The sequence below is a fragment of the Dreissena polymorpha genome, chromosome 1 (assembly GCF_020536995.1).
Source record: "Dreissena polymorpha isolate Duluth1 chromosome 1, UMN_Dpol_1.0, whole genome shotgun sequence".
Classification (NCBI taxonomy): domain Eukaryota; kingdom Metazoa; phylum Mollusca; class Bivalvia; order Myida; family Dreissenidae; genus Dreissena; species Dreissena polymorpha.
The window spans coordinates 99,734,393-99,760,402 of NC_068355.1; the positions used below are offsets into that span (position 1 = coordinate 99,734,393).

The 26,010-nt window shown below is 34.4% G+C and overlaps 3 protein-coding genes across 3 annotated transcripts; 2 read left to right on the forward strand and 1 right to left on the reverse strand.

The window, feature by feature from the left end:
* The first annotated feature begins 41 nt into the window (after positions 1-41).
* LOC127840790 (uncharacterized) lies at positions 42-1,997 on the forward strand. The gene is made up of 3 exons (XM_052369231.1): positions 42-54; positions 1,073-1,258; positions 1,755-1,997. Exons 1-3 carry the CDS (start codon positions 42-44, stop codon positions 1,970-1,972), a joined length of 417 nt encoding a protein of 138 aa, XP_052225191.1. The 3' UTR covers positions 1,973-1,997.
* Positions 1,998-10,654: 8,657 nt separating this feature from the next.
* LOC127842491 (isochorismatase domain-containing protein 1-like) lies at positions 10,655-18,323 on the reverse strand. Its single transcript, XM_052372027.1, has 5 exons — positions 18,156-18,323; positions 15,205-15,252; positions 14,702-14,863; positions 13,619-13,735; positions 10,655-11,716 (listed from the first exon to the last, which is right to left on the reverse strand). The coding sequence occupies exons 1-5, from the start codon at positions 18,282-18,284 to the stop codon at positions 11,573-11,575; spliced, it is 600 nt and encodes a 199-aa protein (XP_052227987.1). The 5' UTR covers positions 18,285-18,323; the 3' UTR covers positions 10,655-11,572.
* Positions 18,324-18,416: 93 nt separating this feature from the next.
* On the forward strand, positions 18,417-25,599 carry LOC127842501 (protein N-terminal glutamine amidohydrolase-like). The gene is made up of 6 exons (XM_052372035.1): positions 18,417-18,575; positions 20,203-20,302; positions 20,982-21,035; positions 21,328-21,473; positions 22,116-22,240; positions 23,747-25,599. The coding sequence occupies exons 1-6, from the start codon at positions 18,508-18,510 to the stop codon at positions 23,842-23,844; spliced, it is 591 nt and encodes a 196-aa protein (XP_052227995.1). The 5' UTR covers positions 18,417-18,507; the 3' UTR covers positions 23,845-25,599.
* The last annotated feature ends 411 nt before the right edge of the window (positions 25,600-26,010 follow it).

The following is a 26,010-nucleotide window of genomic DNA, read 5'->3' on the forward strand; positions in this document are numbered from 1 at the left end:
TAGTTTTTACATTTCAACAGCGCTCTGGAAAACCGGATTTAATGCATGAGCAAGGTGTGTCACCGAAGAATACCCTTTGCAGTCCGAAAAATCTATGAAGGGATGGCATTTTACGTTTTAATGATATTTTTCGTTTATACAAAAATTCTCCTCTAAAAGAAAATTGTGTTAAAGCTTTAATACCCCATGCACATCTGGGACGACACTTAACGCACATGCATTAAAACCTGTTTTCCCTTAGCGATGCTATTGTATTATCTTTGCAAGCATATTTCTTGGCTCTTATAAAATCATATGCATATATTCAACAGTAACTGTTTGATTGTCCCCAATATTTGCATTCGGTATGTTGGTTTACCTTTTTTTAGTGAAATGTTAATATATAAGTGGAATTTGTGAGGTGCGCGACAATCGAACTCGCATTCCGAACGGCGACTTATTTATTCTTTATAAAGCACTTTAACCCATTTATGCCTAGAGCCTTGGCAAACAGCGTAGATCCAGATCAGACGCCGCATGATGCCGCGTCTGATCAGGGTCTGCGCTGTTTGCATAAAGGAATTTCTGTATGAAATATTCTAAAAATAGAAATAAATATACTAGTCGTCCCTAATTTTGGAAATAAATTGATCCAATTTAGGATGGGAGAGTCCACTAGGCATAAATGGGTTAATATACAATTGCATAAAGGCGAGTGACAGGTTAATATTGGAAATATATATATATATATCGTATCAATAGCGCACATATATTTGTTTCCTTAAATATTCTACCAGCTTTATCAATACCTGCAAAACGTTTCCTCACTCGCAGAGGTCTATACGATAACATCAACAATCGGGTTCTGGGGAAGCGGCGATCACATCCGCACATTTGTTAAGAAATGGTGTAACTCAATGTATTATATATCCGCTCACCGTAAGTTACCAAGTATGTATGTGCATGTTCAGTAGTCTATAGACAATTTAAAAACACTAACTTGCATAAGCTTAACAGCATAACTATAGCAAAACTTACAATTTACGACCTTGATTTTCAACAATATGGCTGCTCATATGAATTTGACCCGCAGGTGTCTACTGGCGCAACGAATGCGGCTTCCAGCCGCTACTGCCCTACTGGATGATAATTAGCGCCCTCAGCCCATTTCTGCTGCTGCCCTTCATAAAGGCGGTCAAGGACCCCTACTTTGGGGTCACGTGCTGGCGGGCCCTGTCCGTAGCTTTGTATCTCGTCTTCTTCGCATGGCTCATAACGGGTAGGTATACACATTGACTTATAAGCCGCGCTCTGAGCTTAACGCATATGCGTAAAGTATAGTCCCAGATTAGCCTGTGCAGTCCGGACAGGCTAATCAGGGACGTCACTTTTCGCCCAGACTGGCTCTTCGCAAAAAAGAGACCTCATATAAGCAAAAGATTGCATCAAAGTTAAGAACTATGTGGACAAGTAAAAAAATTAGATAAGGCGTAAAAAGAGTGTTGTTTCCACTAACCGATTGACATTCATTTTTGTTTAAATTATATTTACTTTTTTGGGAGGGGGAGGGATTTTTTTTTAATTTGATACAGAAAGTACTTATACAAAATATGTTTAAATAAAAAAATTGGACAAGTCTTATATTGAATATCCTTATGAAAGTTAACAGATCAAAAGTTTAGCCGACCTACCTAACTGATTTTATATTTGGAGAGGTTAGAGCTGGTTAAAATAAGCATTGTTTGCCTAATGATGTACTTTTCTTCTTCACAAAGGCAGCATTTGGAACTTCGAGACGTTCAAGAGTGCCACAGACGCTCAGTGCAAAAAGGTACTGAAGATTTACGCGCTCGCGCTCACGTGCGTACACTGGTTGCTGTTCGCGCTAGCCACAATCCCACAGGTTTACATACTCACCAAGGTGTGCTGCTGCTGTACAGAGAACGCCATCAGGCCGCTAAAACCCCACATGAACGTGGAGGAGAATATTTAAAGATACAAGAAATATAAACGATATATATATATATATATATATATATATATATATATATATATATATATATATATATATATACTTTCTTAAGGACAACTACCGATTAAAATACAACTATGAAAAATCGGTTTAATGAGGACGCTCGATTGGTCTTTGTCGGCCCAGGTACTTCTTTAAAGTACCGCGCCTCTCTTAAGTAAACTATACAGTGTTCGGGGTACGTAATATATACTTAAAAGTACCCCGTAGTATGGCCGGGTGCCTTTCAGCGTATTTCCCTTATCCGGTTTAGGATTTTCACCTGATAATATTTTTCACATGATACTACTGTAGACTATTAATTCTTTAATTGTATCCCTTGCATAACAAGTACTAGTATCACGAGAAAAAGTGAAAGCGTTTTACTGTATAGCTTTATTTTTAAAATGGGTCCTATCGCGTTCCGGCCAGCGTAGCTCAAGCCCAGCCTGCTCAGAGGTGATGCTGTCCGCTATAAAATTTTTAAAGGTTTTCTGGTCTCATTATGTATCTCCTGACCAGACAGCAAGATGCGCAGGCTGGGTGGGCTATAGCTATGATAGGCGCATATGGCATAAGACCCATTTTAGCATGACGCGGGTCTTTAAAAATCTCATTGGGTATTGCTTTTAGCACAATTCTTTTCGATATAAAATTGATTAAAAATAGAAAAAATATAGCAAACTGGCAAATAAGGGTAGCCTTTTCAGGCGTTTAGGAACGATTTCCAGACTTGTTGACCGAGAACGGCAAACATTTGTGTTAAGATAATGAAACGATTTATACTATTCCGGTAGTGTTTGTTTTCAGATCTAAAGCAAAACTGTGTTTATCGATAGTAAATTATGTCTTCCCCTAACGATTTAGTGATCGATTACAGACCCTGAATTTCTGCGAGATGGATTTCAACGCGTTATTATAACTAGGCCACAATGTGTGTCTATGTGTCGTTTGAACATGCAGAGAGTAGTCCGGAATTCCTAACACTGTTACATCCTTTAGTGCACAGTGCAAAGACACAGTGATGTAGCCAAAGTTTAGAGGATTTCTCACGAATCAGCCAATGAAATATTCGAATGTATTCATTCGTGTCTGCTGGCGTTATGTTAACCCTTCCTGTGCGGCGACCGGATTTATCCGGTCAGGCAATTCTTAACCCGGCTCATGCGGCAACCGGATAAATCCGTCAAATCATACAATTTTACATACTACATTTAATAATACTCCTTCTAGATAATCCAATGTTGTCATAAACTTTCTTAAACATAATCCATTTCCTAAGTCTTTTCTCCAATCTCTTTTAATATCCTTGTAATTTTTATATGCATATTTCTTGCAACAAAATAAATAGTTTGGTGTGGTTTAAATGTAACGATTTTTCCGCCATTTGGAACAATAACAACAACTGGAAGTGGATTGCTTAATCTTTAAATTAATGAACGAATTAGAATGTCATGCTATTTATATTATATAATTTAAAATAAAAATAGTTTTTCTATTTAATTTTGGTGATATTTGATCTTCTTGTTCATGAAAATAAATAGCTTTTGTTAAAATAAAACGAGATTACTTCCTGTCAAAATGGCGGCCACATTGGATGGAGTTACAGTTGTCAGCACATTTGTGCTTGGACAATACTGTTGTAGCAATGACATCTAAAATTAACGATGTAAAAGCATAGAATTTCATGTGCTTTTTATGGATTTAAATTATTTACTTCGCAACCAAATGGATTAAGACGAAATTTTCTTCTGCAAATGGTAAGTGAAAAAGTAGGTCATTATGTAAATTTGTGCATTCTACTTTCGTTTTGAATTGAACTTTGAAAATTTGTTTTAATGTTATATTTAACTATTAATGATTGTAGAAACGTTAATTTGGTATGAATAGTTATGCACTTAAGATTTTAATGAATAGAATTGTTGCTCAATTTGATAATTCCGGAAGAGATCTAACTAAGTGAAAATATTTGTCGATTGTTGACGTTGTTGTTGTCAGTTCAAACCGTACTGTATACTGCCATGTTCATTGAAATTTTCTTATAGTAGATATTAAAATATCATTAAAAAAATAAAGACATAAAAACCCAAAGCATTTATGAACTTGAAATTTTTAACAATGGCTGATTATTTAGACTTTTTCAAGAGCATTTTGCGGACGAAGACTGAGTTTTCAGACTCAGATTTTGAAGGGTTTGAGGAAGACGATATTGTGAAAAGGGTGAGTTGCCATGTGTTAAACAGTACTCATATGGGTCAAAAACAATTATTTGTACATAAGGACTTTATTTTTTAGTTGAGTAATCTATATATTTTTGTTTTTGTCATACAAACATGAAAATATTAAATGCATGCTAGTATTTTTTTCTTATTTCACATTACAACTTTTAACATGTGTTTCTAAAATCTGTGGAAAAACAAAATGTTATTTATGGTATGTTTTTTATGCATATGTAGTTATGTTTTTTATGCATATTTAGGTATGTTTCACCGGTAGGGGACCATATTGCTTGACAATTGTCAATAGTCTTGTTTAAGCAAGATAGCTGGGCCTAGAACCAGTACATGGTGTCTTTTGGTGGAGATCTAAAGAACGCTTCCTCAGTGGGTATCGAACCTCTCGGTCGCTTTTTAAGTATTTGGTTGCGTATAATTATTAGAATGTCAATATGTAACAAAACTGATAAAGTGCCTTACAATACAAAAATTAATTCGAAGCAACAACGTAAAAAACGTAAGCATATTATTGTACTTTTGCAGCAAGTTGATTGGCGATGTCGAATGCCAGGAGATTGCTGTTGAGACAAACCGCTAGGCTGATCAGCTAATCGCAGCGAAACAGCCATTGCCATCTTATTCAAGGTAAGCTAACCAAATGTTGATGTCTGATCACATTATTAAGATTGTAGATTGAAAATATTATTTTTTATCAAAAAGGACTATTGAAATATTTGATCATTATCCCTTTCTCATTAATTTTATTTAAAAACACTATTTTTTAATAACATTTGTATTGAATGCTTACCAATCTTGACCAAAACATGATTTACAATTTAGCATTATCCTGTCGCAGTGAGTGATTTTATTTCTATGGAAGTTTGAATAATGCATGACAAACACACAATTCGAAATACTTTTTGATTGTTTTGATGCTTTAAAAAATGACAACAAGTCGAATGTGCTATTTTATTTAATACTAAAATAACACATTTGACTTGTCGTGATTAAAATCCAGAGTTTAAATGAAATTACGTTACATGAGATATGTATTTTATACTATACGAGAGTGAAAGAGTCATAAAGTACAATAAATAATGCACATGTTGAATTATGTTCTAAATAAAAATAAAAATATTTATTTAGGTTTAAAAAATGGAAACCTACCACAGGTCGCGAGATCATGCGAGTCATAGCCACAATCATAGCCATGGGCATCGTCAACCAGACCAACATAACAGATTATTGGTCAAGGAATCCAGTGTGTGAAACACCCTTCTTCCCATCTGTCATGAATAGGGACAGATTTTTTAATTTAATCAGCTGCATAGATTTGGCCAATTATGAATTGTATGTGTCTCAGGGGCAGCCTGGATATAATTCAGGGGACAAAAATATTTATAAATGGCACTCGTCCTGCAGGACAAGTGCATTAAAATTTTCACTCGTCCTGCAAACACATGCACTTGTCCTTCAAATATGTGTGAAAGAAAGATTGCAAAGGACTGATATGACTAACAATGTTTCCTAAATCACTGCTAAAATGCTGCTTACTTAGTTATTCATGCCAGCTGATCACAGAAGAAATGTTAACTTACTTTATTTATGAGGAACACAAAATAAATAAATGAAGACAAATTTGTTTTTTCCTTTTTCTAATGCTTGCGTGCTTTCCATTTTGGATGGTTAAACATCGCTCCTGCCCCCTTTAAAGAACGCTCGTATGTCAGACATTTTTCAGATGAAATTCAGACTGGTTTAAAACCGTACTTCGCAGTAAAATAATTCTTTAAAAAAAATCAATACTTACAGTGAATGAAGTCAGATGGTTCCCTGTCAACATGGACGCGCAAAGTTTACACCAAAAAGCCAATATTTACTCGAGACACAGTCTCGCATAACAACGCGCACCTGCTGTATGAAATTTACAATTACGATTACCGGTTCATTCGCGTTCTACTTTCGGAATAGATATGCTTTAAGAAATGATTTTATTTAATGAAAAAGAGTCTTACTGGTCAGAAAATACATATTTTAACATCAGTTTTTTTTCACTCGTCCTGTAGGACGAGAGCTTTAGGGAAATTCACTCGTCCTTTCAAGATTTCACTCGTCAATACGAGCGGACGAGTGGAATTTTTGTCCCCTGTAATTCAATGTTTAAATTGGGTACTGCATATTCAACTGTCCTTGCCAGGTATCCTTTGCTATTTGGTTCAAACCAAGAATTGTCTATTGATGAAGGAAAGGTACCTTGGCGAGGCAACTTGCATTTCAAGGTTTACCACAAAAACAAACCCATCAAATATGGTCTGCAGGCTTATATGCTTTGTGATGCATCAACTACTTATTATCTGAAGTTTCATGTGTATACAGGTAAAACATTTCGCCCAAACATTCTTGAGACAGGTCACGGCCGTACTTATGACTTGTATAAAAGGTCAATTATTATGTATTGTGATAATTATTATTCATCGCCACGTCTACTTGTTGACCTATGGGAGCTTGGAGTTGGTGCATTGGGTACTGTTAGATCAAACCGAAAAGGAATACCTGCTTCTATTAGAGAAAAACACTTGCCTAGCAGAGGTGACACGTTTTCACAACACACTGCATGGTCAACTGTCAATTACAAAATACCTTTATTAAAAACTAGTCTTTTTGCTTTCCAACACATTGACATCAGACAAAATTTATACAGCAAAGAAAAATCCAGTTACACCAGAATTGATTAGCAAGCCCAAGATGGTCATAGCTTACGACAAATTTATGGGTGGTGTTGACAGAGCTGATCAGATGGTTGCAAATTCCAGGTTAAACATTAGAACAATGAAATGGTGGAAAAAGGTTTTCTTTCACGTTTTGAGTCTCACTGTTCTTAATTCTTACAAAGCATACAAGCATAACTCTATCCACCCAATGTCACATTCGTCTTTCAGTAAAAAATTTGTAACACAACTTATCAAGTCTCATCCCTTTGACGCTTTGGTCACCCCTGTATCAGGACGTCTTAAGACACAGTTTCTGGAAAGACTAAGAGCCAGAAAAACGAAGACCAGGTCACAAAACTGCTTATAAATATAGACAGTGTGATGTGTCACTGTGTATAGTCCCTTGTTTTGAGCTTTACCACACCATGCAGGATTACATACTGGCCTATAAAAGGTTACAAGCTGAAGAGTAGCTCACTGATGCATCAAAGCAGCTCCCTATCTGTGAATAAACCTTGAAAAGTATATTTTATAAATAGATGCACCAAAAGTTTATGTATTGAATTGTCATGATATGTATGTGTATTGCAAGTTATGCTATTAACAATAGATGAGTCTTATGCAAATAATATCATTTAAGTAGTACTATCGCCATACTTTTAAATTGTAGTTTTGAATAGATTTGATTTGACACATGGATACATTTTCACTGCACAAACAAGTGCTATTTAACTTTAAAGCAGCGTAATGCTAGTAATATTAAAGATTATTACAAAGCTCCCAAAGTGTGTGTTGGAAGTAAAATGTTGTTATTACAATTGTATGTTTTATTTTTCATGGTTAATTATTTGGTGTCCTTTCATAATGCAAAAGCAAATGAAATTATGTTGATATAATAGCAGGTAAGTATAACCAGGCTGCCCCTTCAGACTTCATTTTATAATGTATTCAGCCTTGTTGCTGAAATAAGATTTTATATAAATATATGCATACTCATATATATATAATATATATGAGTTGTGTTCCGAGAAAACTGGGCTTAATGCAAGTGCGTAAAGTGTCATCCTAGATATAGCCTGTGCAGTCAGCACAGGCTAATCAGGGACAACAATTTCCACTTCTATGGTATTTTTAGTTTCAAGGAAGTCCCTCCTTACAGAAAATCAAGTCTTGGCGGAAAGTGTCGTCCCTGATAAGCCTGTGCTTAGGCTTATCTGGGATGACACTTTAAGCGCATGCATTAAGTCCAGTTTTCTCACAATGCAACTCATATAATATATATTTATGTGCATATATTTATATAACATGTAATTATATAGATATTTATTTATGAAATGTTAGTTTGCCTTAACATTTTTGAAAAAAAATGTCTTAAATGCTACTAAAATGTATTATAAAATCCTCATTTTTAATGTATATGTATAAATAGAACATGTTCCGTTGCTATGGAAATAACTTATTGAGTTTTTCATAACGTTATTGATATGCTCATATCTGAATAAAGACTTTAAAACTACATTTGAAGTACAGACCATTGTTTATTTCAGAAAAGAAAGTTAAGTTATAAAGTTACTGTTTTTATCTTGTTCTTTGTACATTTTTTGGTGTAGAATCTGTTCACTAGGTCTTCTATATTATGAAATTTCTTTAATATGTATTCTCAATATCCTAACTTAACAAAAGTACAAATGATATGGGAATGTATATATATATATATATATATATATATATGTCCTGTTAGAAATAAGATTGAACGACAATGTAAAGTGTTATGAAGATGATTTAAACACAAAAAGCCTGTTTTTTATCGTTGTTTGTATGGTTACCTTGGCAACAGATCTATCAAATGTGTATACGGTATGCTTATTGTAAAAAAAAATGTGTGACCAGTTCACATGGCATATTGTGTATTAATTGGACAGTTAAAACTAGTGTAACATGTAATGCAAGTGAAATAGGTACATTTAGCATAATCAGGCCTTTTTTGGTGTAGAATCTGTTCACTATGTCTTCTATATTATGAAATTTCTTTAATATGTATTATCAATATCCGAACTTAACAAAAGTACAAATGATATGTGGATATATATATATGGTCTGTTAGAAATAAGATTGAACGACAATGTAAAGTGTTATAAAGATGATTTAAACACAAAAATCCTGGTTTTTGTTGTTGTTTCTATGGTAACCATGGCAACCAATCAATCAAATGTGTAAACGGTATGATTATCGTTAAAAAAAATGTGTGACCAGTTCACATGGCAAATTGTGTATTAATTGGACAGTTAAAACTAGTGTAACATGTAATGCAAGTGAAGTAGGTACATTTAGCATAATCAGGCCTAAACAAGTCAGCAATGGGATATATAACCTCATCAAACAATGCAGCACAGGAAGGGTTAAGGTCATTAAGGTATTATTGTACATTTTGAATTTGTATATGGTGTCAAAAGAAGATATGTAAGGGAGTTTCCATCATGAAATTACCAGCATATTCTTAGTGTGATAGGTATTCGATATTCCAACACTGTTAATTTAATATGATGGTGAATGCAAATTGTATTTAATATTTACTGGTTCTCATTATACCATTTGTATCATATTGTCTTTGCTTTCAGAACGTCTAAAAAGGAAATGCTGTTGTTATTTCGTCTTAGTTATCTCTACAACATAAATATAATGATAACTGTGTACACACATTTCGACCGGGGCGCTAAGACACATTCTTTATAAATTTGAATGGGCTGTGTTCAAACATGCGATAAAAAAGCTTTAACCTTATTAAAAAAAAAGATTTGCGTCTCAGATTATGCAATAGCCAACGACTTCAGTGCCTTCAGCGCTTTGATTGTGTTATGCCCATAAATGTACATTCAAAGTTAGAATCGAGAATGGTAACAGAGCTAAAATCCAGCATGGTGAGACGTTAAAGGCAACGGTTCCCATATTTGTGTGTTAATGTCAAGTTTTTATTTTTTTATTTTTAGTTAACATGATTCTTTAGGGATGAAATGTTTCTTGTATTAAATAACAATTTTTTTTTCAAAATATGGCAGAATTTCTTGAAATTAAGCAGTATGTATTTTCTTTAGTATCAAGACAACAGTTTTGTGTGTATGTGTATGTTATAAATAGAAGAGTTGAGATCGTATTTGGTACATACATTAATTTAGTGGAAACATATGTTAATTTATGGGATATTTATATGTAGTTATACATGCTAATATATATTATGGCATACACTCATGAACCTGTTTTATTTAAAGTTTATGAATATGTTGTACTGTAGCCCATTGTGTTAATAAGTTTATGGTTTTTTAAAATATAATTTTGTTTCCATTTAAATTTTAGCCATTTGAAAAAAATCAAAGAATTTTCAAAGTTGACTCATTTTTAAAATCACCTTACACTATAATATTGTTTTGAAATTCAATAAAAGAAGCAAAACATGTGCATTATGACTTTAATTTAAATATGTATCACATACGGTACAATCTATTTTAAATAGAAATAAGACAAAAATTGGGATAAGATCTAGGAAATGCATACTTACATAACACAGTCTCTCAAATTCGTAATGCATTCACATAAATGCTGCGCTCTGGGAAAAAAGGGGACTTAATGCATGTGTGTTAAGTGTCGTCCGAGGTTAGCCTGTGCAGTCTGCACAGGATAATCACAGAAAACAATTTTTGCCTATTTTTTCAGTAAGAAGTGACTTTAAAAAAACAACAACCATGAAAAAACAAAGTGTTGTCCCTTTTAGGCGTCTAAGCATCACACAGGCTTATCTTGGACTAAACTTTACTCATATGCATTAAGCCCAGTTTTTCCAGAATGAGGTTTATACATTTTTATTGATGATCACTATCTGATCTGTTAAGACCCACAGTTGTTTACCAGATTATAAGCCAACACATTATGGAAATAAGAGAGAAAATAAAATATATTAAACAGGAAGAATATAATTTTACATGTCCACAAAGTGTTGTCTCACAAAAACATCAGATACTCAGTATTATAATTACTGCTTTATGATAATTGTTTCAAATGGGACGGACAAGCTGGTGAATTTATTTCATTTATTGTAAAATTAGTAAAATTAACTCACTTCAAAACATGACAATGCCAGTGAAACTCCTAGTGTATAGGATAATGTAATGAACAATAGATATTTGTGAAAAATTGTATTTTATAAAAGACAAGAGATGTGTTTGTCAGAAACACAAAGCCCCCTATTGCGCCGCTTTGATACATCCTTTTTTTTACCTTTGACCTTGAAGAATGACTTTGACCTTCACCTTTCACCACTCAAAATGTGCAGCTCCATGAGATACACATGCATGCTAAATATCAAGTTGCTATGTAAAGGGACATAGAAGTTATGAGCATTTTTCGAAACCTATACGCGAAACCTAAACGCAAAGTGTGACGGAAGGACGGACAGACAGACGGGCTGCCGATCACTATATGCCATCCTTTGGGAGCATAAAAAAAACATATTCCTTTTTTAAGTACAAATTTTAAAAATGCTTAAAGTATTTAGGTCCTGGCATCAAACTTCAACTTAAATGATTAAGAAAATGCAGGTTTACTGATAGGAAACAAATCCAGAATGCAAGACTAACAGTCTGTAAGCCCATGAATGTCACTTTTCAAAGTTTCACCAAACCGGAAGTTGGTGCGCTAACCTTTATGAAGCCCTGGATGGCCTTGAAACTGGCATGGTCTTTGTCGCCGACAAGTTGTAGAAGCAGGGCCTCACTGGTGGTCACAGTGGCCCCAATACTGCGGAAACGCTGGAAAAGTTGAAATTGACTTATCATCTTGCGCAGTTAAAAAGAAATTTAGTAAACTGCATTTATTGTGTCCAGGTCTAGAGAATGACATGCAATTACAAGGAATTGCACTTGATGCAACAAAAAAGTTGTTAATATTTGATAATTCCTTGTAAGACCTTTTACTTATTTAACCCTTTGAGTGTGGGAACCGAATTTTGAAGGCCTTTGCAAACAGTTTGGATCCTGATGAGACGCCACAGAACGTGGCGTCTCATCAGGATCCAAACTGTTTGGTATTCTGATAGTATTCTTTGAAAAAAATCGAAGAAAATGCTAATTTTAGAAATTCAGCAGACGACATTTTAGCAGAAGACAACTTACCCAGCATGCAAAGGGTTAAAGCTTCAAGTGCATTCACCTTTTTTATTCAGCTATTCATAAAAATGCATTCCTTTAAGAACAAGATGCCTATTGGCAAAATGTGCAGTCCTTTGTCAATAATGTTTGTACTAATTTAACAACAGAACCATAAATATGTTCAAACTTAGGCCTTAAGTGTGACCGTGACCTTTGACCAAGGTGTGACACACCTTCTCCACATGGTTAATATTGTTGGTAAATTATCTTACAATTAATGATAAATGAAAAAGTCACTTTTTTGATGAGCTGTTCATAGCCAAATTTAACCTTTGACCTTTATGTGTGTCCTTGACTTTTCAGGTACGATGACACTTGTAACACATGTCAAACAGTCTCAACAAGGTGGAAATTAATGGTCAAGCACTTACAAATCAGATGATGACGTTACCTTCTTCACAAGCTGTTGTATGGCCAATTTAACCTTTAATATTTAAGTTTGACCTTAATAAGTTTGACTGAGGTAGGGAGAAATATTTCACAGTCAACACTCGCATACTCATGGTGGACATAATTATTAAATTATCTTATAACTGGATAATGAATGACAAATTCACAGTCTGGACAAGCTAGTTTACAGCCAAAATGAACAATTTACTTCTTAATGTGACCTTGACCTGAAAAGAAAAACAAAGGTTATTGCAGGAGTCACACATCTTTTTATGATTGTCATTTGTGGTAAAAGTGCATGATGAATGATGAAGTATAGGTCTGAACAATTGTTTAAACCGCCAAAATTGACTTTTGACCTGTATATGGATTCTTGACCTTAAGAGTTGGGGGCCTGTGTTACACACTTCATGTCATCTTTTCATTGTGATCATTTATGGTAAGTCAGCTTAAAATTGCAGTTTAAACAAACTATTGCCAAGCAATATAATGTCCCCTACCAGCTCCACCATTGTAAGAAATATTTTTATTAATTATTTATTTTTATTTGTTGCCATAGCAAACTAGAATTTTTGACTTCGGAACAAAATGAAAGGACGTGAATAATGTCCATATTGCCATCTATCCATGTTTCAAGTTTCATGAAAAAAATATTAAGAAAGTTATTGCAGGATCCAGAAAACAGGTGACAGACTCATATGCTGACGGACTGACTGACTGACACACAGAGCGCAAACCATAAGTCCTCTCCGGTGAAACCGGTAGGGGACAATAACAAAGGTACAGTCCTAAAAAGTTTTTTAGGCCAATTTTTACATTTGACCTCCTAGTATGACCTTGAACTTTGAGGTAAGGAGTCTTTTCTACAAGTAATCAATTTATGATGGAAGTTATATGTGGCAAATTAATTTAAAATTTCATGATGAATGACAAATTTACAGTCCCCACTCCCCACAAGTTCTAACGCACACACAAAAAGACATTTTATCAGAGTGACTGCCATATTGAGCTTTTCCAAAAATAATTTTGACAATATTTTATAAATACCTTGAGCAACAATCTTTTTCCTACATTAAATAGACACATTCAAACCTGAGTGGATCCACCACTTACCTCGTATGCAAACTGCCTGTCCATCATACTTCTGGATGAGCATGCGTCCGCGACCACATGGACATCAATACCACGCTCCATTAGGTCAATTACGGTTTGCTGCACACACACATGTGTCTAAATATAGAACATGAAAATACAAAGTTCACAGTTGATAGCTCTTTGATTGCTTAACACATACCTATTTAGGGAAATTATAACATGTAATAAAATAATTTTTTTTTTTTATACAATTATATTTTCCAATCTAACATGTTTATAAGTAGTTCACCGCATACCAAACATGACAGTGTGTAAACCACTTCCACAAAACAAATAAAACTGTGTGTATCTTTATAAAAACAAAAAACCTATATAACTTATAAACATAATAATTTGAATTAATTGGAAAAAATCATTAAAGATTGACTCATCTCCAGTCTTTTAAAACAGCTTAAATAACTGAACTATTAAGTCTGTTTTGTTTTCTATGCTACACTTTTAATGATTGTTTATACTGATAATATACAAATCAATATTTATGTATATAAGACCATGTGTAAATTAGTCATGAAGGCTTGAAAACTTGAAGCTTTGAAGTTAGCAGTATTGATGTTAGACAAAACACATTATTGTAGGTTAACCAAGGTTAACCAAATAAAATCAAAGCTTTATTGATCTCTTAAAAATATTTCATTTAGAGTTCACCTTGTACAGATGGAAGAACAAACTGACCAGCCAATCACTCTATGCCTATAACCCTTTCAGTGTGGGAACCGAATTTTGAAGGCCTTTGCATACAGTTTGGATCCTGATGAGACGCCACAAAACGTGGCGTCTCATCAGGATCCAAACTGTTTTCTATTCTGGTAGTATTCTTTGAAAAAAATTGAAGAAAATGCTAATTTTAGAAATTCAGCAGACGACATTTTAGCAGAAGACAAATTACCCAGCATGCAAAGGGTTAAGTAGAAGTAGATCATGCCAAGGCCATTCAAAAATCCTACTTTTATTGAGCATGACTATGAACTGAACAAGAACATATAGGATGCATGAAATAAAGACTCCAAAGATTTTACTTAATATTTTACATATTTCACCCACTTCAATTCCAAAGAGGACTGCATGCTGCACACTGCCTTCACACAGAGTCTTCAGTTTTTCTTCCACGCTCGGTATAACCATACTGAACTTGGTCTTATCAAACACTCCAACTGCATGAGATATGTCCAGTTCAGGTACAGTATTTCCAAGTCCTTTAGGGTACTAAGTAAAAACATGTTACAATTAAGGTTGAACACAGTCACTCACTACATGAAATAGAATAACTTATGAACATTAGAAACAAATGTATCAAAATTATTACCACTTCAAATGTATACAGTGATACTTTTTCTGTTTCCATAAGTTAAACAAATAAATTACGTACTGGTATTTGGAATTATGTTTGATTCCTTAAATGTGAGCGGTTTTCTTAATTTAGGCATAAGATTTACTGCATAAGATTTACTATATTTAAATATAATAAAATTTACAACACACTGTAAGTGCAGTATGAGCAACAGTTTCACAAAAATTTTCTGTACAAGAATATAAGTCATCCTTACTTGCTCGGTAACAATCACAGGAATATCCAGAATTTTGGCCCCTTGGAGCTGCAAACAAAAATGGGCATGCCTTTGATTCTACATGAAGATAATATAATCAAGATCACAGGTATTGGGCGCGTGGCCAAGTCACTTTAACACTATCAATATCTATAAAACAACTGTTTTCATAAAAAAAAAAAAATTGAAAAAAAAAAATCTGATATATTATAAAAAAATTGAAAAAAAAATTGAAAAAAAATCTGATATAATATATATCATATCAGAATTTTTTCTTTTTTTTTTTGATGAAAAAAGTTGCTTTATTACATATTGATAGTGTAAAAGTGACTTGGCCACGCGCCTAATACCTGTGATCAAGATAAGTGTCACCTTCTACATACATGCCAGAAATTTTCAGGTCCAAATCGGGACATTCCATTAAAAATGTTGGGACGTTTGACCAATAAGCGGGACACCTAAACGATCAATTATGCCACCTTTACTGTAGTCATGCAATAATCCGTATATTACTTACAAAACCTCATAATTTCTGGCAAATATTGGTGATAAATGTGTTTATGAATTTCATGAACACAGATGTTCTCCATTTTCCGTAAGTAAACACACATGTGCACTATGCGGATGAATCCATAACGTGAAATGTAAGGCAAGACTTCAATTTGGGACAGAGGCATGCCTAATTGTTCAATTCGATGTGCACACATCGAGCACTGTTTTTTTTCAACCAATCATCAATTAACTCTTAATTTAGATTGAAGCAATATGTACATATTATTTTCTGAAAATCAGTCAAAAACGAAAGTAAATTTATATCAAACTTCAATATGTATCGGTCAGCGCTCAATTTGTTTGATATGCAATACTGGCGTTTTGACAGGTTTTCTAGCCTCAGCTGGTATAATACACAGAATACCACGTAATAGAATCTTTGGACTTGATTTGGGCCAAGAAATACAAATGCAGTCGGCTTTTAATTCACTATGATGCATCTATCGCTAGCAATTAGCGAGCCCTATCATATAAACACCATGGCATATATGCCAGATAAAATCAATAATTTGCAGATAGAGCACTGATAAGGTGTAAAAAACCAACACTGGATCACTTGACTAGTAGATAAGGTTTGTAGGGCTGCAACGAATCCAAAACATTTGTTCGGATCCGAATCCGAATCCAAATATGGTTTCTTCCCGTTTTTTGGATCCGGATCCCTAAGATAAGAGAAAATTAGAATTTGCTGTCTAAATTAAAGAAATCACTGTTTTAGAAGTATAATTTGATTAAAAAACATTAAACATTCATTAACAAAAAACATAACAAATTTCTCGTTTAACATTGTAGCAATGTCAAAATAAAACGAAACCTTAACACTTATTTACTCAATAGTTTGCTCTTTAACATACACTTTTCACTGTTTATACAGTTTCATGTTTGTTTTCACAAAAATTAACATATTAAATATAGTCCGGGTCCAGGCAAGCCCTATGAGCACTGACGAGGTCTCCTGCTGTGGAGAAGATTCTTTCACTGGGCACTGAGGTTCCTTGCATCACAAGATAGCATTTAAACTTAGTATATGACGAACTATGCTTTCAAGACAATACATTATGCAGCATTATTGCAGGAACACAATTTGACAGGTCGCGAAATTATGCAAAATGTACCCAGGGGTTTTTATCTGATTTTGGGGAAAGGGCCTGGCCTTTTTTGAGGGGAAAAAAATCGCGCGAAACGTCGAATTTTGGGGAAAAAAATTGTGCGAAAAGCTGGATTTTGGGGAAAATAAGCAAAGTCTAAAATAATCAATTTAACATATTTTACTGTTTTTAAAACAAATTCAAGGCAACAGATAATTTAATTATGCAAGATTTTTCTAGTTTATACAGGGGATCAGGTTAACTTATATATTTAAAGTTAAAAAAAAAAAAAAAAAAAAAAAATTTTTTTTTTTTTTTTTTTTAAGGGGAAAATGAAATCTAGGGGAAAATTTACCAGCTGAGGGGAAAAAAAAACCGAGGGGAAAGGGCCGATTTTCGGCGGGTCCCAAAGAAGGAAAAAAAACCCTGGTACCTGAATAACATTCCAGCCACACTGGATCCACTACAGTTGTTTTTAATACAACTCAGAAAGACAATAAGGATAAGTAATGTGTAAATCCTCCATGATTTCGAATTAGTTGTGCTTAAGGTGCTCATTACGTAATGTCAAACGAAACTATTATATAATAAAAGCTGAAGGATCTCGATTGATCTGGTATTTGACTGTCATACGTTAATAAATATCGACTATTATACGTATCTTGTATCTTTTAAACAGAAACAGTCTGTATAAAAAACAATACTCTTGAATAAAGCGCTAGGTAACATACAACTATGAAAATAAATATTCTGAACCGAAATATTCAGGGGTGGATCCGTACCCGCGAATCTGAAGTTGGATCCGATATCATTGGATATTTCGGGTACCAGTTGCAGCCCTTATGGTTTGTTAATTAGGGGGCAATAAAGGGATAAGCGATAGTAACTTAAGTCAGACAACCCTTGAATAGCGAATGCTATTGTGACCTTATAAGACATTATGTTGTTTTGTACTTATGTCGGGACAAATTGTGTCAAATCGGTACACTGGGACAAACACCCTAAAAACAGGACTGTATGACCTTCTTCCACAGGTGGTTAGCATGTGGCTTTGAAATTAATTAGTGAAAACATCATTTTTAATGATAAATAATCAAATTATAACGAAAAATAAACTTTTCTGAAAAAAAAATCACTATGGTGTCTGCCTAGGACTTGATCACCACTCTGGCAGCATTCTCAAGTCCGGCTTCTTTGTAGGAAACCGACGAGAATTATCTCAATAAGCATTAATTAATCGACCCCAAAAAGGCTAATAAATCGGTTTTAACTTTCAGCAGTTTTTTGGTGTTTTGCATGATAACACTTTACCAGTCTATTTGCGACCACTAATATGTCTTGGAAATGAAGGATGGCATCTCGAAATCTCTCTTGCAAATCACAGCAAAAGAAAACCGTTTTATTAGAAACCAAATTGCCAAGCCGTCTGGGTGCAGCCATTTTGAATAGTCACATGATCCTTACCTCTTTACAACAACAACAACAATATCAACACTTAACGACTATAAAAATTAATTTCATTTGTATTTTTACACTTAATAAGAAATATGAATGCTTTTAATAATAAGTAATTTCCATAATTACAAAATTTTTATATAATTATGAAATGATTTCATTTTAAGGTATCGGGTAAAACGAAACCGAAAATAGAAAAAAGGAAATCATGACGGACGATGACAGTCGTAACCTTTTTTCAGATGTCGAGGATATTATTTACACCAACTGTTACTGGTACGTGTTTTGTTTTTAATGAAGATTATACATGTTTACTTATAAAAACCGAACGCTTAATAAATGTATGTGCGCAAACATTTCATTCAATATGTATCGATTCATCGATACATCTACTGTACTCCTCTGTAGTGCAGTGTAGGCGATTATTAGTATTAATTTATGTGCGTGTAATGTAATGTTTACCAAGCTTATTTTTGGTTTAACTTAGGTTGATGTTTGTTTAGTTCATAATAACACAATATGTACACCGAAGCAGTTAAAATGTGTGTAAATAAAATGTTTACGATATTTATCATAATAAAATTTAAGTAAAACAAAGACCTTAGCAACGATTATTATCTCCTACTTAGCACCAATGCCGCTGACACATAGCAGTTGTGCTGGGTCCGTAGATCTTGAGGGAAAACATATATGATCTCCATGCAGAATTTGAACTAAATGACAAATGGTAGCTACTTAGATCAAGATGTTCTTTCGTATCCCAATTTAGGAGTTAAGTGACCCCACGGACTCTACATTACCAATATATCAATATACACTCCGTGGTGACCCTTAATAAAAAACATATAGTATATCGTTTAGTACGTGTTTAATAAATCTATAAATGTGTCCTACAATGAGCAACATCCCCATAGAATAGTTCTTTAAATTCATCCAGTTCGCCACCCTTTCCAAAAGAAAGTCGCCTCGTGATAGTTTTCCTCATGTTTGTTTTTTTCATGCGATATTTTTCACAGATTTGAAGGCTTAAGCCAGTTCACAAGAACAATAAAAATCCACGAACTTATCTTATATTTCCTTCTTTTTTTTAGAATTTACACTCTTGAAAACGTGTGTCACTTTAATGTTTTCATTATACTGACAGATGTTGACTTGTTTATCGGACGGTATAGACGCTCAATAGCGTTGGATATCGAAAGGTAAAAACAACACATTTTACTCAGATATTCATTATGAAAGTATCATTGAACATGACCTCTGTTTTAAATTTACACGTTTATAATGATTTAAATTTTAAGCTTTTTTTCTCTCTACTTAACACACCGAACGTTATTCTTTTAACCGATGCAAACATGTATGTTCGGTCTTCCATTTTAAGTCATCAATCATGTTTGCTACACGCTATCGTATTCAGTTAATTCTAAATTAATGTTGAATTAAATAACAAAGAATCATTCAATGTTGCATGGAGTTTTGAAATATTTCAGTCAGGCAGCATCTTTATTGAAGCGGGTATAATATGTCAAATCGTTTTACATTAATAACCAAATTAATTACGGTATTAATATAAGTTGTTGAATAGAGAAAACGAGGGACAAAACCATTTCAGACATAATGAATGATTTCACTGTTTCCATTTTATAATTTCCCTTATCCATGTTGACAGATGTAGGTCACTATCTGTAGTTTGAATCCTCTGTGCCAATCACAGAGAATCATGAATGACGGTCAACGTTTAGCGCGCATCATTTACCATGTATCACACTTAGTTTTCGCCAATAATGTCTGATATCTTTTAAGTAAACACAATAAAAACATTTAGAAGTCCCATTTTCAATTGTGTTAGAGACTTTACTGTAAACAAAAAAATCATTGTTGGCCTTCCAACCCATGTGTATTGCAGTGAGGAGAACGTGTGGCATCTGTGCAACGCCGTGAAGGTCAAAAGGCATGGGGAACTCTGCAGATGCTACTGTGTGTTCATCTCCAACAAGGACAGGCAGGTATGCGGTGGTACAAAGTTTTTTTTGCCACGTCTGGTTTTCTTGTACTTGGTCGACTACTGTTCATTGAATTTGAGATGAAAGAAAACAATATGCAATGATAACGGAGTGGAGAAGAGATGAAAGAAAACATATGCGATTATAACGGAGTAGAGGACAATATTGTTTAGGCACTTTTTTATTTCCAAATGCTTTGTTACCAACTTTTGACTTTTTCGTTCCTCTAGTAAACCCCAGTCATACGGCGGCGGTGATATCGTGGCGCTCTCACGACGTCATTTTTTTTCATACCATCGTTGAGCGCGCTTTACATTCGCCAGCAATGCGTGGCAACGACTAAAACGCCCCGTCTTGGTTATCATACTAATTTTGTTGTGATTTCATGTTTCGTGACACCACACTCCGCTCTAACAGTTTTCTACAATGCCATGCAACCTTTGTGGCAAAGCCATTCGGCTTGACAGGCCCCTTTCGAAGATAATATAAAACACTTGAACACATGTGGGATTAGCCGGTTTTCTTAAACTAAGACAGCTTATAATGTCGCCCTGCTATATTCCTATAGACACTTATAATTATTTTAACGTTACTATTAAGCGTTACAATTTTTACAGGTAACTGAAATTTGATCTCACCACATCCATGCTGTTTGCTCAATCGGCGTTTTGTTTGTTAACAGATTCCATTGTGGCTGCAAAAAGCTAGCTCCAGCGAAGATGGTGTCGTTGTGTGGGTATGGTGTTTCTATGTGAACATAATAATACTTGGTTGTATTTTTTATCTTAAATACTTGATAAATGCTTATTTTATTAAACTTTAAAACTGCATACTTGCAACTTACATTTAAATAGCATCTAAAATGTAATTCAAAAGGATTGCTGTAATAGGACATACAACTTATCATTTTTCGCTTTGAAAAGATTATTTTGTTATGCATCTTTAGTTTTTAGTGTAAAATAAATTATAATTATATGAATATTTGCATGATGTAACACATCATGTTGATGGTTTATGTTTTGCGCCAGGATTATCACGTGATATTCATTCACATATCACACCAAGGCTCCTTCGTGTATGACCTAGATTCGCGACTAGCGTTCCCTACTTCATTTTGCGACTACTTCAGATGTTCCATCCGACCCTGCGCAGCGTTCAAACCGGAATTTCATAGGTACGCACGCCTATTTTCGCTCACCTGAGCACAAAGTTCTCATGATGAGCTATTGTTTTATTGTGATGGCCGTCGTTTCGTCTGGACATACGTCCGTGTACTTGTCCGTCAAACGACATATCCTTAGCCGCTTGACAGAAAGTTACGAAACTGCAAAGTTTGTTCATTATATGCCCCTGGGGTCAAAACTGGCCCCTCCCCGGTGTCACAAATTTTAGATAGTGGGGATTACTCAATTGCGCACACCTTTTACTTTATACTAAGCAACACAGATTTACATAAAGTTTTTTAAATGAAAATTCTGCATTTTTTGAAGACAAGACCGAAATTTTTCTATTTTGCTTAGTCTTTTTAACAAATGCGAACATTCCAATAAATGCAAAAACAAACAAACTGGGTTAGACATCTATGCCGAAATTACCTCTAAAAAGGCAAGGTTCAGACGTGCCAATATTATTAGGTAACATTTATTAGTTGTCCTCTACTCATTTGGTTTAATTTATAGCTTGTAGTGAAAAGTACCGATGTTATCTCAAATCTCGAGTTACATAAGTCTAAGGTACAGTTTCTCAAGGTCAATGCTCTTTATTATTTTTAAGATGTATTTGTGCATTGTCTATATTGTGCTGTTTTCTCTGGTAGGCGATTCCGACTGATTGAAGCAGAATTGTTCCTGCAGACATTTGCCTCGGACAGGTCCCATATGCTTACAGAGAATGGCGAATGGAAAAAACCTCCTCCCTGCTACCCATGTATACGAACAAATGGTATACATGTACATGTGGGGTTTTCCTTTGCAATATCGATATATAGTGCCTCGTTCTTGGAAAATTGGTCTCAATGCATAATCTTAAAGTGTCGGCCGCTATAAAAGAATGTTTTGTTTACAGGAAGTCTCCTGTACAGAAAATCGAGTCTAGGCGGAAATAGTTGTCCCTGATTAGCCTTCGTGGATTGCACAGGCTTATCTCGGATGCCACTTTACGCACATGCATTTAAGGGGCATTTTCACAGATTTTGGCATGTATTTAAGTTTGTCAGTAAATACTTTATATTGATAAATGCAAAAATTGGATCTAAAAATCTCCAGTAAAAAACAATAATAAAATCAAAGAAAGAAAAAAAGTAACCCTCCACTGGACTCGAACCACTGACCCCTGTAGTAAAAGTCTGTCGATTAGACCTCTCGGCCATCCGTACTCATACAATCAATGATTTTTTTTATACCTTATACAAGCAATTCTCGTCATATCACAGAATATAACGCCAACAAAATTACTTTTCAAATTATTCAATCGTTTCGCGCTGCAAGGCTTAATAATTTTCAGGTTTTTGAATATAAATGAATATAATGGATATTTTAGTTCATGGTAAATGTTAAGTATTATTGTTTCCTCACAAATATCATATCTACAACGAACATTTGCGAATCTGATTTTTTTTAATTTTTCAATTTACCAAAACGTGAAATGGCCCCTTTAAGCCCAGTTTTTCAAGAAAGAGGCCCTATAAATGGAATATACAGTTAATGGGTGTGAGTATTTCACTGGAGGAATTACTTACTATTTATGTGTTGTTAAAATTATGCTGGGATGGATGTAGCAAAATGGCGTTTTATGATGGCAAAATCAAGTGCGGTTTAATATATAAATGTCATAAGCAGTTGAGGGGCATGGTAAATACAGCGCCCAGAGCAGGATAATGTTTTCAAGGCCGAAAGGCAGGCGGACTTTACTCTTCTAGGGGTTAATAATTATTTTTATACCTCACATACTTTTCCCTGTTTAATTTCTATATACCATTCCTTCAGAATTTTAATATGCCATTACCTTTGAAAGAAATATATTCAGATCGTGTGCGGATAAAAGAAGTACCACCGGTCTCCGAAAGTTCAGTTTGAGCTAATTGTCAGTAGGCGCTTATTAACTGTATACAACAAATCAGTTTTGATAAGCGCTTCTTTCATATAAAATCTGCACGTTCGAGGTTTTTGTAATTTTAATATAGCATGATAGTTTGGTATCGTAAAAAATATCGCATTCATCTTTAATATTACCACCTCAAAGAGTGATATGAACTTCGGCTTTCGGCATACACAATTAACTTTACCCTGCCAGTGCCTATAATATTTGTATACTAAATCCTTAAATATGGAAATTTAATGTGCGAAATGTGAACAGGTTATGTTATAGATTTTTTAAGCCTGACAATATTCACTGATACTAGTATATGTATTATAACAATTTTTATCCGTTTTTCTGTCCTTATTTCAGAGAGTGAGAACAACATCCAGGACTTTATTAGCATGGAAAACGGTGTCGGTGTCGGCAAAGTGTTGAACTCTGATGAACTATGTGAAATGTTCGGATGAATTGAGTGAAATGTTCGGATGAACTGAGTGAAATGTTCGGATGAAACTGTGTAAATGTTCGGATGAGTCGTGTGAAATGTGCGGATGAACTTTGTGAAATGGTCGGATGAACTGTGTGAAATGTTCGGATGAACCATGTGAAATGTTCAGATAAACTGTGTGAAATGTTCGGATGAACTATGTGAAATGTTCGGATGAACTGTGTGAAATGTTGTGATGAGCCACGTAAAATGTTCTGATGAGCTGTGTGAAATGTTGTGATGAGCCACGTAAAATGTTCGGATGAACGGTGTGAAATGTTTTGATGAGCCACGTAAAATGTTCTGATGAACTGTGTGAAATGTTCGGATGAATTGTGTGAAATTTTCGGCTGAATCGTAAAAACATTTTCATATGAAGTGTGTGAAATGTTCGGACTCTAATAAACGTTCACTTTGAACGTTATTCTCGCTTATCAAGTCGAGTGTGTGACATTTTTATAATAACACGCAACAGAAGCGCACTTTGCATATATCTTCATTTTCAGCTCGACGTTTTGAAGAAAAGACAAGCTTTTGTACTCGCGCCGATTACCGTTTTGTTACGTAAGCAAGTTTCTTATGAATGTCTAAACTGTTTTAATTCCAACTTATAACTCGTATTTTCCATATTCAATGAATCCATACGCCGAGTTTGGCAACTCTTGTTCGCAATTCGTCGAATATGGGACCGTTTTAAACTTATTTATTTGCATATGCATTATGAAGGCAAGTAAAAAAAAGATGTTAAGAGATAGTTTCTCAGGAATGACGATGGATTATATTCCACCATAAATCGGTATACCCCATATTGAAAGGACCGCATATGCCAAGTTTGTAACGTGAGTTTGAAATTTGTCAAGATTAAGGGCCAGTTAAATTTAGGCATTTGCATATACACTTTATTAGCACATTACGTTCTTCGGTATGCTTGTTTCTAAGGATTTGCTTGAGGGACTTTATTCAAACTTATAACTTGCATTTCCCATATTTGAATGACTCATCAATAATTTTTTATATATCTTTGTTAGAAACGATTGAACACAAAGGTCATTTGTATACCAGTGTTTTTTTTTCATTCAAAATCCGGTTATGTATTCGGATTGTTTTTTAGATCTCAACTACCATCGATATAAGTTCAACCGAAGTAAAGAAAAATAACGCTTAAACGCTTGTATTCTCAATTTCGAAGTCGTACTTAAAAAATTGTATACATACTTTGTAGCAAATTACTGATTTCCGGAGAGAAAGAATATCAGCAATAGCTTGAGGGATATCTTACCAACTTAACCATTTATATTCAATAACTAAATGGCCCCATAAGCCACGTTTGATAAGTATAATTTTAAACTTGTACAAATAAAGGTCCTTTTACACCTTCAACATTTAACTATAAGCAATATAGACAGGTAAAAGCTGTCGACAAACATAGATATAAGACGCGCTCTGTGAAAACGGGTCATAATGCATAAGTAAAGTTTTGTAACAAATAAGCCTGTGCGGTCCGCACAGCCTAATCAAGGACGATACCTACCGCTTAAACTGTATTTTCGAGACCTCGTTCACACAAACATTCAATCAAAGCGAAATTTGTCGCCACTTATTACTTTGTGCGAACTGAAAGAATTTGCAACTTACAAGTTAATGGGTTATTCCCAACAGTGTACATGTCTTGTGTACATGAACCAGTTTTTGGCTATACATCAGAAAATTATTTGCAATTAAATACAATATCGTTTATGTTCTTTTGGTACTTCTTCATGAATTATGTTGTAATTGTTTTTAATAAGCGTTGTAAATGCTTTGAACAATAGAAATTAGATCATATATACTTAAGTTCATAATTATCTCATGAACGAAAATGCTGTTAAGTGTTGCGATGCAAGCGAATATTCATTGTGCCGAAACTTCACTCTTTGTTTGCAAATGTGCCGCACTAGTCTTGCAGAAAATGACATATACCCGACATTGTGGTGTATACTTAATGTAAAAGTGTTTTATGTAAGGGAACATGTTACTGATGAAGAATCCAAATGATGCCGGGCTGGTATGTTTGAGGGTTTTGAGAAATCTAAGGTGGCGTCCAAGCTGGCCACCATTTTCAGCATTTTAACGTGTATGGTGATTTAATCATGACTTAATTCATTAC

What these genes read in the sequence shown, in the direction of transcription:
- LOC127840790 (XM_052369231.1), top strand. An exon ending in CTTCGCATGGCTCATAACGG is followed by an intron (nt 1,259 to 1,754) that starts GTAGGTATACAC and finishes TTCTTCACAAAG; the next exon opens with GCAGCATTTGGAACTTCGAG.
- LOC127842491 (XM_052372027.1), bottom strand. Translation starts at nt 18,284, where the DNA reads ATGGCTGCACCCAGACGGCTTGGCAATTTGGTTTCTAATAAAACGGTT. An exon ending in CTGTGATTGTTACCGAGCAA is followed by an intron (nt 14,864 to 15,204) that starts GTAAGGATGACT and finishes GTTTTTACTTAG; the next exon opens with TACCCTAAAGGACTTGGAAA. An exon ending in CAGTCCTCTTTGGAATTGAA is followed by an intron (nt 13,736 to 14,701) that starts GTGGGTGAAATA and finishes TTCTATATTTAG; the next exon opens with ACACATGTGTGTGTGCAGCA.
- LOC127842501 (XM_052372035.1), top strand. Translation starts at nt 18,508, where the DNA reads ATGACGGACGATGACAGTCGTAACCTTTTTTCAGATGTCGAGGATATT. An exon ending in ATTTACACCAACTGTTACTG is followed by an intron (nt 18,576 to 20,202) that starts GTACGTGTTTTG and finishes TGTGTATTGCAG; the next exon opens with TGAGGAGAACGTGTGGCATC. An exon ending in CCCATGTATACGAACAAATG is followed by an intron (nt 22,241 to 23,746) that starts GTATACATGTAC and finishes TCCTTATTTCAG; the next exon opens with AGAGTGAGAACAACATCCAG.